This window comes from Chaetomium tenue, assembly GCF_020726465.1.
Source record: "Chaetomium tenue strain MPI-SDFR-AT-0079 chromosome Unknown F5144scaffold_5, whole genome shotgun sequence".
NCBI lineage: Eukaryota > Fungi > Ascomycota > Sordariomycetes > Sordariales > Chaetomiaceae > Chaetomium > Chaetomium tenue.
Genome location: NW_027117333.1, coordinates 3,155,773 through 3,168,255, shown reverse-complemented (window position 1 = coordinate 3,168,255; position 12,483 = coordinate 3,155,773). Strand labels below are relative to the sequence as shown.

Here is a 12,483-nt window from a genome sequence, read left to right as displayed (position 1 = left end):
GTCATATTATTTTGGCCGGATTTTCTTGGTATTTAAGCACCTAAGACGTCTCTTTCCCTCTTCGAGAAGAAGGGGAGACCCGGTGGACATCATTCTCAAAAGTGGCAGGAGCTCCTCCCAACTTCAAGGGTCTGTGCCTTCACCCCCGTCCTTTCCGGTTGCACTTGCTGTGCGAAATGGAGTCCAAACCACACCATCCTTTTTTACCTCTCCCATGGAAGTTTTGCTTGCCTTTTGCAAAACTGGAAAGTCTGGCCTTAATTCTCCCGGGTACCGTCGGTCACAATCTGGAAAGACCTGCCTGCCCGGTATGTACCGATATGTATGTCATTTCCCCGCCGAGCTCACGGCCCGAGATCACAATCCCGAGAACCGGTTCAAAAAAGTCTCCCGGTTGTGTTGCAAGGATCGCTTTTAGTTACTTCCCTCTTCGAGAAACCCAATTCCCCGACACCAGTGAAGAACGAGACCCCTGCCAGGGGTGGAAAGATCGCCTTGACGGTTTCGGTTCCAAATTTCTCACGCGGGGAATAGCTCCATTGCTTGAGCAAGGGCCAAAGCCGCTCTGGTTTTGGATTCCCAAGTTTCGCCCGCAAAGGTTGCGGCGCAGACCCCGGTCAACGCGGTGACTATGACCGGGGAGCAACTCCTTACCCTTGAACTTCCTTCACCGGTTGCATCTGCCGAGGACCCCTGCTGAGCTTCCAGTCATGTCTTAGTACGAATCCATATACGAATACTATGTCAGAGAACCCAGAGCAGAGGATCAACACTAGCGCTCAACTAATAAGACGCAACCCCCTATCCAGCTTTAACATCCATGGGCGGCTTCTCTTTTCCCCAACAACAATTGTTCAAACTACAAACCGCGGTGGTAATCTCCATCGTTTTTGCCTTTCATGGAGACGGCCTCCCCGATATTGATTCAGAGAGTGCTTGCTGCAAATCGCACCCAGGGGCAACAGCATGTCTGAGTTCCCTGAAGCGAAACATGCATTCGCAATAAACCCGCCAGGACCGGTGCCTTACAGCGGCTTTCAGGTCTTTGGCATCTTTCTGCTCGCCTTTCCCCCTGCTCTAGCTTTGGCGGCCTGTGGCCTCAGGGTGTACAGCAGGCGTTTATCAGCCGGACTAGGACTGGGTGAGCAAGGAAAGATTTAGCACAGGTACAATAGGTTTACTAATAATAAATGCAGATGACTGGTTGATCTTCCTGGCGGCTGTATGTTGTCAAGCTTCGTATCGTTCACATCTTCTAGCTAAAAGTTTATATCTAGATGCTAGGTGTCCCGCAAGCTGTCTTTGCGACGTTGTGTACGGCAACCGAGTTCCGAAGAGCAGCCCAGCTGAGAATCAGGACGTTGCTAACATGGCTTCCCAGTCTTACAAGCCGCATGTTGGGGTATCCACGACGCTGACCTCCCGCCAAACATCCCGTGGAACCAGGGGGCCTTCTGGGCATACCTAAACCGCGTCTTTTACACCCCTCTTCTCGTACTGGTGAAGATCTCAGCTTTGCTGTTTCTTCTTAGGCTTGGTGGCACGAAGAGATCTGTTCGTCTCGCCTGCCATGTCCTGATCGGCTTCTTGCTCGCCCAAGTGCTCGCCTTCCTGCCCCCTACAATATTCATGTGCGAGCCGGTCAGTTATGTCTGGCTTGGTACCAGGCATGGGAGTTGCATCCGGGGTGATCACTTTACAGTGGCGCTCGCAGCCACCAACATACTCACTGACATCATGACCTTGGTGGTTCCCTTCATCGCCTTTCTGAGTATAAAGTTGTCCAACAGAATCCGGTTTGCTTTGCTGGGAGTTTTTGCGCTTGGCGCACTGTGAGTCCCGACACGAGTAATCCTGAAAGCTCAGAGTGTCTTGGTTTGGCTAACAAGTGATGGCCCTGTAGCGTCACTATCACCAGCTTGATTCGCCTGTACTATGTCCTGAGAATGTGGTACATCGAACCCAAAGACCGGCACTACTCGTTGGGCTACACACTAAACACGGTCGAGGTCAACCTGGCCATCGTCACAGCCACCATTCCGGCCCTCTGGCCACTGGGCCGCTTGTGGTTTCCCGCCATGTTCGAATCAATGGGCATCAATCGGCCCTACCTCTACCCGGACATTGAGGTGGGGTATGTACTGTCCCAATCCCGTGCCAGTCGGCAGGTGGTAAACAACGCGGGGGCGGGCGCGACGACGAAGCAGGCTCGTCCCGCGCTTCGAGGGAAGATACTGTGGCTGCAACGGCCGCGGCAGCCCAGCTTTTTACGCCCTCCCCCTTCCGGCGGCGACGCTGGTATTGGGCTCACGGACATCCGTGAGCAGAGGGTGTTCGGTGTCACGACAAGACGGAGGAACCACGCCGACGTGGGGGGTGGAAATGATGAGGATGGTTTTGAGGATTATCACGAAATGATACGGCGGACCGAAGTTAGTCTCGTACACGAAGGGGACGGCGCGTCGACGCTTTGCAACCCTACGGAGAGCGAGGGGGCCAGGTCGAATTCCGACATGAGGGGTGGTTGACGGCGGGCAGCCCCCGCCAACAACCGGCAGGCTAGTGCGACAGCGCGCGTATACATTCCTCCCACCTTTTTGGCTGTGGTACCAGACCAGATCGGTGGGATATCCGATCCGACGGAATGGGTTCTCTTTTTTTGTCACGGGTAGCACGGCATCTTATGGTAAGGGCCCATGGCCTGGGGGCCTGGGTACACAACCCCGAGCGGGTGATAGGTTACACTAAGCACGGCTCACGGGTGCTTTTTTGGGTCAGCGATACAACGGGTAGGGTCTTTTTGGGTTGCATACAGCAGTGGCGTTTTGTCTCTCGGCTGGTTCTGGGCTGCAGTCGTATCTCTTTTCTCCGTCTTGCAGCGCGGATCGTGCAACACCACAGTCAGTGGTAGGGCTAGCATTGGGTTTTGACAAGGATATAGGGGGTAATCGAGGTGGTGTCGTAGCCGACACTTGTGGCGCTTTTTGGGATGTCGGGACTGTGTCCGGGAGATTGCTGTGACTGCTGGCTGTGCCCTGACATTGGCTGCTCTTTCTGGTTGCTTGTGTTCTTTCTGTGTGCTCTGGGCTGCAGTGGTGCAGTTTCAAATTATACACTCGATCAAACCAAAGAAGGATAGGAACACGCCGGAGTGTTTGTAATCATGATAAGTGCCATTCCCCGGCTTTTCGCTTGTTTGGGATTAAATATCTCCTATGGATTTTGGGCTCGTCCATTTACGGCAACGACATGGAAATAACTAGAGAGGGTAAAGGGGACTTGAGTTTCAAAATATACCAAGTACACTTTAATTAAAACTATCACCGATGTTCTTTCGACTTTCAGGCGCTACATTTCATCGAATCCCCTCGCCCGCTCGAAGAAGGTTCATGCGCCAGACCAGTTTGACTGCCCCGTAGTACATACTGCATGACTAGGTACCTGGGGGGAAGCAGCCCCGGGACCTACCATGTAAACCCTGTTTCTCCAAAGCTTCAATCAGTCCTGCGTTTTATTGATCACGATGATAACTAAGCCTAGGATGAAACAGCTGCACAGTTCACTATCAACTCCCGGCCTCGCTAAACCCACACCATTCCTGTACTCCACCCGCGTGAAACTCTCGGGCAGTCGACACCAATTGCTGAGGTGGTTACTCGATGAGGGAAGGCGGACTGCCTTTTCTCCCCAAATCGGGACTCGATTGAAAGTCGCGTTTCCAAATCGGATTAGGGCAGAGACAGGCAGACGCAGTTCCGGCAGTTGCAGGTCTTGGAGTTCAGCTTGTCCGGGGAAGGAACCCCGACTCGCCCGACTGCTTGGGACCCACTCCTTGTCCCGAAAGTCGGGGGAGTGATTGCTTTTGTTTTCTTGCGGGCAACTCACAGTGCCTCTTTCCAACAACGGAAGCCAAACAGGATGCGAAATTTCATATGAAAACTTTTGCAAACAAGCAGCGCCAATCATCAAACTCCGGTCCCGGTGCCTTTTTTTTTTTTCTTTTTTCTTTCGCCGTCTTTAGATTCCCTCGGTTTTTTTGCGTCTTTCCCCGTTCCTCTCTCCACAGTATCGACAGCTTCGAATGGCACTCTAGCAGGGAAAAGCATGTTCCAACGGCTTTCCATCTTTGCCCCAGTCGCCCTGTTGTGGCTGGTCACACAACGCCGGCCAGTTCCGATTGGATCGACGGCGAGTCAAGGGACTGGACGTCTCGCCTGAGTGGTTTTTTTGGCAGAGCTTAACCAGCCCAGCTAGCGTTCCCGGGAGATCGACAATTACGGGGCCAAGGGTGCAACAACAACTCGCCAAGGAGGTTCGCAAGGACATGTCTGGTTGCTTCTGGCACTGCAAGGTGACAGACAAGTCCGGACCACCTTCCTCGGACGCCCTGCGTAATGTCTCGGCCTGCCTGTCGGTGGCATTGTCCTGCCCTCTGCTTTCTGAATGAAATCTCTTTCACCTGGAGTTGGTTTCAGTAACCCTTCCCTCAACCCGAGTTAACACAATAGCCACAGGGAGTGATGGACGCCCTTCGCTGCGCCTGCTTGGGGCTCCCTGCTTTGCTACGAAGCCAAGTTTCTAGACCTTTCCTTGAGAGACCGGGTTCACCCTACCTAGAGCACGTCCTGCGGCGGTGTGCTAGGGAATGGAACCTATGCAGGTACATAGCTGGCTAGGCACCTACCTTACATATGGTTAGGTATGGACACAAACCTCGACGACCTTCACTGCCCGCCTTTCGGTGTCTCCCGGGTCCCGCCAACCGATCAAACTACTTCTATTATCCAAGGCGTTTCTGCGGTTTATTCTCGGTAACGCATCAACCTCGATGGAGCAACCCCCCGGCATCCTCCGTGGATCTCAGGTATTGCTTTTGCGGCGACCTTGGGTCCTGTGCTGCCATACGACATGTGCATCATTTGTGGACTCGGTGGGCTACGGCAAGGCCGAGTCCGAGCGCAGGTCACCTTCTGATGTACCTTCTCATGCACTCCGCTCGAGGAGTGTTTTGCATTTGTGATGGCATACCGGACGGTGGCCCGATGTGTGGCGGAAGGGTGTGTTCAAGTCATCGCCCCCTTGCTCAGCATGATATTGGCATTTTATTTTACAACCTCTCCTCCCATTGACATTCCTCCACAGTTATCTGACTCCATCCCTTGCAGCTCTGTGGATGTTTATGTTTCTCTCCGTCCGATCGCCGATCTCCCTGTGGCGTTTCCCTGCAATATCGCCCCCTGTGTTTACAGTCAGCTCTCGAGGTCGGATGCATGACTCCGGGATACCTTGACATAATTTAATCCTGATTGCTCCCCACGGGCGCGTTCACACCGTTACAAGGTTTACAGCAGTTCTACTTCGCCTTCACTTTTGCTTCTTTCTACCACACTTTTCTACATCGAGCTTGTCTGTCAGGCCACCCCACCACTTTATTTTACTTCACCATCATCCCAACTTTTTCGAACCATTATGCTCCAGAAGAAGTCCAAGACGGACACCAACATAGGCACGGGCGAGGCCCAGCGACCGATACCTTACGTCGCCAACTTTTCCTATCCTCATACGGACTTGGTTCATTTGTATCGGAAAGAACAGCCAGGTGCTCGCGATTCCCAGGAGTCCGAATCCTCCCCGCCGCCGCTGATAGAAGACCACGGGTCCGACGTCTCTGCACCCGAGGACGACCTTCAACAACCCCCAGCGACGGATGTGAAGATGTGGAAAAAGTGGCGTGCGAAGGACAAGAAGATAGAGGATGCGGACCGCTGGGCGCGTCCCAACCTTACCGGGTATCAACCACTGGAAAAGCCACTAGATGCCTCGCCAACGACACACTGCCCGCCAAGTCCAAGGCGCCAGAGCGGCCAGGCAGATAAATGCGTGGTTCAGTCATATCCAGAACGACCTCAGGCTCCAAAGCCCCCGCCGAAAGCCTGCTATACACTCTTTCCTTCAGCAAGTGTCTCTGTGAGGCCCATTCGCGTACCTTCATTGGAACCACCAACCATACCACAGCAGTCTGGGCTGCTACCCTCTCCGATTTCTCCCAACTTCCCATTCCCGGCGCGCTCACAGGGTGGCGTCACAGATCGGAGCAACCAACCAACGACGACGTCCCGACCTAGCGTTTGGACGACAAAAGCACCCGGCTCAGTGCATGGCAGTTCCATCACGGCAGGCTCCTCCGACTCGATACCGCTCCTTCTCCGGAGCCCTGGTCCGACACCCCCCCATTCCCCTCCCGGCACATCTTCCTCCTCCGAAGGTCCACGATACCCCTTCGAGCCGGAGAAACGCCTGCCCCAAGAGGCCAACCAACGTGACCTGTCCTTGGCCAAAAGAGGAACCCGCTCTTCGCCTTCGTTAGCAAACCTCGCCAGGGCGCAACGCCGGGAGCAGGCGCAAGAACCCCTCCCGCCACCACCACCGACCCCCGCCGACATCCACAACCGTCCGCTCCCGCCGTTGCCTGCGATCCGGTTCCCGTCCCCGCCCAACGTGTCCGTCTTTGAGGACGACACGGACGACGAGGATGACGCAGGGAAGTCCCGGCCGTCCAGCAGCGAGGCGAGGAACTTTGCGCGCCGGCTCATGCACGGGCTGGTCCACCACAGCAACCCTCCTTCCCCACAGGATAGGCGAGACAAGGGGAAGGCTCTGCTGGTAGACCACAAGCGCAGCGTGAGCGACGAGGGGCCGTCTACGGGCACGGCGTCTCCTTCTTCGGCGGGGGCGGTGCAGGGGCCGGCGAAGGCTAGGGGCAGCGGCGGGGGCGGCAGGAGTGGCCTCTCGCGCACGCTGAACGCTGCCGCGAGGTATAGATGGGGAGGGTCTGCCGCTGCGGCTGAGGCTGCGCCGGTGCCGGCGCGGGGGACCGTGAGCATGGATCTGCCGCGGGAGAAGGTGAGGGTGGAGGGAGGCCGCGGCCAGTCTCAGCAGGGCGCTGAGGAGGGGGAGAAGGGGGGTCGGTTTTTTGGGCGCCTCCTGCGGCGGAAGGCGTAGGTAGGCTGCTGGAGTTTGCTGCCCCTGATCCCCGTTTTACTGGCTCTGAGGGCCTGGGATGCTTTGCGCTCTCGTTGACGGCACATGTCGTCTTTTCTTTCTTTTTCTTTTATTCTTTTTTCATTATCCCTGTTTCCTGGGCTGGACTTTTCTTTATCCTGGAGATTGGGGCAGGAACCGCTGGTTGGAAAGGTGCCAGTCACTTAAAATCCTCGTTCTTTCGTTCTCTTTCCGTTCTTTCGTTCTCTTTCCGTTCTTTCGTTCTCTTTCCGTTCTTTCGTTCTCTTTCCGTTCTTTCGTTCTCTTTCCGTTCTTTCGTTCTCTTTCCGTTCTTTCGTTCTCTTTCCGTTCTCTCTCTCTCTACCACCTTTCTTTTTTTTCTTCACTTTCACTTTGACATTTCCTTTGTTCTTACCCCCCTCACTACGCGTTGGCTTGCTTTACGACTACGTCGGTTGGGAAAGTGGGGTTGCAACATGATTATGACGGAATGATGCTATCGGTATGAGGTTATGTATTTTGGTATTCCTTTTTTATATCCGGGTTCTGGGCTGGTTGGTTGGTTTGTGGGTTTGAAGGGATAGGAGTTATGAATGGGATGGGATATCCCACGGTTTGGACGGATGGGATGGTACGGTAGGATAGTCGCGTGCGTTACTTTACTTTGCGGTGGTGAGAACAGAATGACACCCATCGAATGACCTCTTCCTTGTATCCGTTTGTCCCTACACCTGTGCTTGTGCTTGTGCTTCTGACTGTGGCAGTGCCTAACCAGAGGAATGAATGGAAAACCCCGGTCGAACTCTCAACTCTCAACTCTCAACTCGGTGGGTGGGAGGGAGCTTGAGCCTCGAAAAAACCGACCGACCTCCCAAATTCCCGCCCCCGCCCCCCGCCTACGCGTGTTGCTTCCGTCTTGCATCATCCCCGCGTCGGTATGTGTTGTGTTGTGTTGTGTCTGAGATGGCGGCATCAACTCGGCGGTGGTTCAGCCCGACCAACCGACCGACAAGAAGTCAGCTGGTTGTGCGGGGGTAAGCATGTACCTAAGTAAACTCCGAGACTCCTCGGTGAAGTGCGGGGCGGGGATGGAGGGAGGGGGGATGGTGGGATGGTGGGCGAATGGTGGGCATATGGTGGGATGGAGGGGGGGACGCGAGGGATGGAATGGCGTCCGGTCCATGGAACATGCTTGGCTGGGACAATAAGCTCAGCTCCAGCTCCAGCTCCCAGATCGGTTGGTTATGCGGTGATAATGCAGGGGATGGGACGCATGGATCGACCATGCAGTATGTATGTATGCACTATCTATGCATGCACGACGTAGTGTGATCGAGAAAGTGAGGGAGAGGGAAAGCGATGAGAGCGATGAGATCGTGCGTTGAGTCGGCGCCGCAGGGCTGGTGTTGGGACATGTTGATGTGAGACAGCATGGCATGATGGATGGCGGGGTGCGTGGTTCGAAGAAGCAAGTATCGATCTGGCTGGTGTGGCCCGGTTGGAATCATACTGTGTATGGTGTGTGTATAGCCCTGTTGTTTTATTTTGATAAAAAGAAACAGGATAAAACAAAATTAGCGTCTTCGATGTTGGATGCAGTCTTGATATTTTCATACATGGTTCCGCTCTTCTCTCTCAAGGTAAACATTAAAACCCAGAACCGTTGCCTCATACATACAGCGTTCAAAACATTACCAACGCTTGATCCGTAACTCATAACGCCGTAAATCACACAAATTCGCCGTCGCCATGCATAGATGTGAAAAGAAGCGCAAAATCATGGACCATCCACCCCAACCCGCCACCATTCATCACATCATCCTATGTCATCCAAGCCATCCCACGTAAACATTGCCCCCTATCTCTTCACACAAAGGGCCGCCGGATTTGGCTCTTCCTTACTTTCCTCTTCTCCGTAAACCGCCTCACTCTCCTCACCCCCAACTCTCCATCCGCACTGCCAGCAGCGCCCTCTTCAAACCCAAACATCCACCTCGACTGCATGGCGGCAGGCAGACCCCGTCCCACACCCATCCGCCCCGCCATCTCGCGGCGACTAACACAGCGCTTAAAGGCGGCCTCCTCTCTGATTTCAGCCCCGACCAAGTAGCCCAGCACCTCCGCCAGGCAAGTAACCCCATGGGGCATGCGCAGCGCCTTACGCGCGGGCAGCAGGGATGCCAGGGCGGCGACGTACATCAGTAGAAAACCAAGCATGACGCCAAAGGCGGGCATGTTGGCGAACATGCGCACCTCGCCCTCACCGTTACCCATTGATGTGGTCAGCGCCATGAAGCTGGCGCCGCCTAGCACGGGGATCAGCACAGACAGGGAGCCGACAAGGGAGACGGCGGCGACACGCCAGTGGCCGTTGCGCAGAGCGCACAAGGTAACCTCGCCTGGCGCACAGGCGGCATAGTCGGCGAGGAGGGAGGCTTCGGCCGCGGCGCCGTTGGGGGTGGCGGTGAGGGCGGCCCAGGGTTGGAGGACGCGCAGGTGCATGTCGAGGGGCTGGAAGGCGAGGAAGAGGAGGGTGCCGAGCAGGGCTGGCAGGAACGCGAAGAGGAAGTCGGCCGGGGAGAAGGCGCCCCCTTGTGGAGTCGCGCGTAGAGTGGGCGGGAAGCCATCGGTGAGGCGGGTAGAAGGGTGGAATGTGAGGACGAGAATGGCCACGAAAATAGCGCCCGCCGTAAGGGTTGCAAAGAGGAGAGGCGAAGTACGCAGAGAGAAGGGGAGGTACCTGCGGTGGGCGTTGGTGTTGGTGGGGGAGGCTTCGAGGTCCGCGTCTGCGTCTACCTCAGCTTCGGCGTCACGGTAGGGCTGCTTCTCGTTGTGGCGCTGCATGCGCTGGCCACCCGCGCGATCGGCAGGGGGTAGTAGCGAGTTGGCTTCATCCATCGCACTGCCGAGCGTGTGCCAGACACCATGGCGGCCGTCTTTCCAAGTCCAGTAGCACAGCCTGTCGGCGGCGCGGTGGCGCAGAGCGAACCGGATGCCGTCGCGCCCGCGCGCTAGCTGGGTGCCGCGGTAATCGTCGGCCGTGTTGGTCTCGGAGACGAGCGCCGCGATGTCGGCGAGGGAGCGGGGGTCCCAGAGAAGCCCCGTGTTCTCCAAGCCGGCCCAGTGCCGCCAGACGATGATGGTAGAGGCCAACAAGGCTAAGTAGAGTGCTACAAGGGTCCAGGCCACGCCTTGGACGGTGGCCCATACCCAAGTACCATCCACCAGGATAGCAGTGAAGAGCGAGCTCTGAAGGGGGATCGTAAAGCTCATCAGCCAAGTAACGAGGGTAGGGACCCAAACGTTCCACGGGCCGACCAACCGCGGCCAAAGGAACGACGGGTACAGCTCCTGAAACAGGGCGCCTTCCCGCTCCTCTTGCGCCTCGGATGCCAACCTCACAAATGGCAGCATCCGGAACATGGTCGTGACCAGGAACTGCGCATAGAGGAGCACACATGCGGCTATCAGCTGCGGCACGACACGGAAAAGGAAGTACCGTCCGCCGTGTATGGTGGCCCACTCGAGTAGGCCATGGTGGAGATGCGAATAGACGGCGCTCAGGATAAGAGCGCCGATCATGAGGACGCACAGAGCCATGAAAACAAACAAAGCCGGCGCCCGCAGCGGCCACGGTCTAAAGGTTAGGAGGGGCACATCGGCGGCGCTGGTGAGAAGCTCGTCCTTTCCGACGGGTCGCCATTCGTGGGGTTGGGCGGGACGCGGCCCCTTCTTCAGTAGGCTTTCAGCCAGAGAATGGGCCGACTCTCGAGGGCCTGGGATAAAGGGGCGCGGTAGCTGGTGAGCGTCCTCGTCATGCGGATGGGCGACCGCGGGGCGAGATGGCAAAGGGGCAGGGGCGGGGGGTTGTTGATCGGCGGGTCTGGGTTGGTAGGACTCAGGGCGATGGCCCGGGGCGAGAAGACCAGAGGACGAACTCCCACTGCCGGAGGCGTCAATAGAATAACCGGTGTCCCGGTCCCGGTCCCGGTGGAGTGCCTCGATGGCGTACTGGATAAAAGGGGTGTTGTCGACACCCGGGGTGATGACACCCTCGATCCGAGCCAGGTCGTCCCGGAAGTCGGTCGCCATGGGGGGATTCATTATGGGCGGGTGGTAGGCGGGGAGAGGGGGTTGGCTGGGAACGCGGCGGTAGGGACCCTCGACGACGACGGGACGCCCATACGATCGGGCGACGATGGGAGGGCCAAATACCCCGGTTTGGCCGTGCACGTCCGCCTCTGATGGGGAGGGGGGTGATGGAGTGTAGGCTTCGGCGGTTTGGTGTGCCTGCTGCGTTTGCGGGTGCTGCTGAGACGACGAATCAGGTCTGAGTCTCAGCTGGGACGGATGCTGTAGGTGGTGTTCTAGAAGATGGTTAATGAGCAAAGCGAGATTCGAAAAGTAAGAATTCCTTCAAGGCAGCGAACATACGGGGCTGCTCCACATTATCGAACTCGAAGTGGTCCGAATTCTGAGAGTTCTGGGAGTTTTGGGAGGTTTGGGAATTCCGGGAATGGCGAGGGTGGGAGTGGGAGTGAGAGTTCATGCTTCCTTCCTTCCTCCAGACGACGACGGCAGACAAAAACCAGGGCAGGAAGGAACCACACAAACAGGAACCACACAAATCAGGAACCACTCAGCCAATTGCCCAAACAGAATTCAAAACGCAAAACGATGATGCATTGATGATGCAGGAGGATAATGCACCATGCCGAGGATCAAGGAGCGAGGTATTAATTCATGGTGGTCAGAAATGGGATATGAGAGGTTGGGCAGGCACAGCTCAAAGTCAGGGTGCGGGTGGTTGGGCGACCAGCCACCGCTTTTCCGCCTTCTTGCCATTTGCTCCGTGGATTGAACCACGGTCTGCTCGCTGGCGGACAACACACCGCTCGGGGGGCAAAATAAAGCTTACCGTGGCATGCGATTGGGGACGGATGCTCCTGTCTCGTACTTAACTAATGCAAACTTGAAAGCACTCGGTTTCCACGTCAATTGGTTTTAGGTATGTACTTTCATAGACCGAGGTGAGTTGGCGATTGCAGGTTTGGGGTTCAGATGGAATGGCGGGGAAGTGACTGGGGTGTTGGGACTGCCAAGACCCAGATCAGAGTGGACCCGCACCACCAACAGACCCCTGCATTTACGAGCCTAACACAGTACCAAAGTTGTGGAAAGGAAGGTTCAACACTGGACCCTGCCGTTTCTCACAGGGCTGAATCGAATTGCTCCACTGCAACCACTGAGTACAGAGAACCTCCAAGTTGAACCCCATTTTTATACTGTGTAGCTTGAACTACTTTATTAACTGTACTAATTCTTGAACCAAAACCTCCAAGCTAAACAGCCAGACCGAAACCCCCACGCTAAAAGGAGATCCGTCTCCTTGACAACCCTACTCCACACAATCACTAAGACCGCTAAAGACCCTCGTTACTGGGCATCATCGCTGGGGCTATCGCCAGTACCATCATCACC

The 12,483-nt window shown here is 56.0% G+C and overlaps 5 protein-coding genes across 5 annotated transcripts; 4 read left to right on the top strand and 1 right to left on the bottom strand.

Moving 5' to 3' along the window:
* Window positions 1-40: 40 nt before the first annotated feature.
* F5144DRAFT_306993 (uncharacterized protein) lies at window positions 41-798 on the top strand. Its single transcript, XM_066783931.1, has one exon. It carries the CDS (start codon window positions 177-179, stop codon window positions 627-629), a length of 453 nt encoding a protein of 150 aa, XP_066641782.1. The 5' UTR covers window positions 41-176; the 3' UTR covers window positions 630-798.
* F5144DRAFT_306994 (uncharacterized protein) lies at window positions 799-1,524 on the top strand. The gene is made up of 3 exons (XM_066783932.1): window positions 799-1,141; window positions 1,197-1,222; window positions 1,278-1,524. Exons 1-3 carry the CDS (start codon window positions 967-969, stop codon window positions 1,416-1,418), a joined length of 342 nt encoding a protein of 113 aa, XP_066641781.1. The 5' UTR covers window positions 799-966; the 3' UTR covers window positions 1,419-1,524.
* A 213-nt stretch (window positions 1,525-1,737) lies between these two features.
* F5144DRAFT_594427 (uncharacterized protein) lies at window positions 1,738-2,528 on the top strand (the record flags this gene model as incomplete). Its single annotated transcript, XM_066790575.1, has 2 exons — window positions 1,738-1,832; window positions 1,904-2,528. 2 exons carry the CDS (start codon window positions 1,738-1,740, stop codon window positions 2,526-2,528), a joined length of 720 nt encoding a protein of 239 aa, XP_066641780.1.
* Window positions 2,529-5,299: 2,771 nt separating this feature from the next.
* Window positions 5,300-7,394, top strand: F5144DRAFT_306972 (uncharacterized protein). The gene has a single exon (XM_066783930.1). The coding sequence runs from the start codon at window positions 5,470-5,472 to the stop codon at window positions 7,000-7,002; it is 1,533 nt and encodes a 510-aa protein (XP_066641779.1). The 5' UTR covers window positions 5,300-5,469; the 3' UTR covers window positions 7,003-7,394.
* Window positions 7,395-8,514: 1,120 nt separating this feature from the next.
* On the bottom strand, window positions 8,515-11,107 carry F5144DRAFT_578874 (uncharacterized protein; the record flags this gene model as incomplete). The annotated part of the gene is made up of 1 exon (XM_066789294.1): window positions 8,515-11,107. A coding segment is annotated over one exon (2,239 nt), but the record flags the coding sequence as incomplete, so codon positions are not given.
* Between the last annotated feature and the right edge of the window lie 1,376 nt (window positions 11,108-12,483).

Excerpts from the sequence above, each read along its gene's own strand:
- F5144DRAFT_306993 (XM_066783931.1), top strand. The coding sequence starts at position 177 with ATGGAGTCCAAACCACACCATCCTTTTTTACCTCTCCCATGGAAGTTT.
- F5144DRAFT_306994 (XM_066783932.1), top strand. The coding sequence starts at position 967 with ATGTCTGAGTTCCCTGAAGCGAAACATGCATTCGCAATAAACCCGCCA. Across the intron at positions 1,142-1,196 it reads ATCAGCCGGACTAGGACTGG|ATGACTGGTTGATCTTCCTG; the intron begins GTGAGCAAGGAA and ends TAATAAATGCAG. Across the intron at positions 1,223-1,277 it reads GGTTGATCTTCCTGGCGGCT|ATGCTAGGTGTCCCGCAAGC; the intron begins GTATGTTGTCAA and ends GTTTATATCTAG.
- F5144DRAFT_306972 (XM_066783930.1), top strand. The coding sequence starts at position 5,470 with ATGCTCCAGAAGAAGTCCAAGACGGACACCAACATAGGCACGGGCGAG.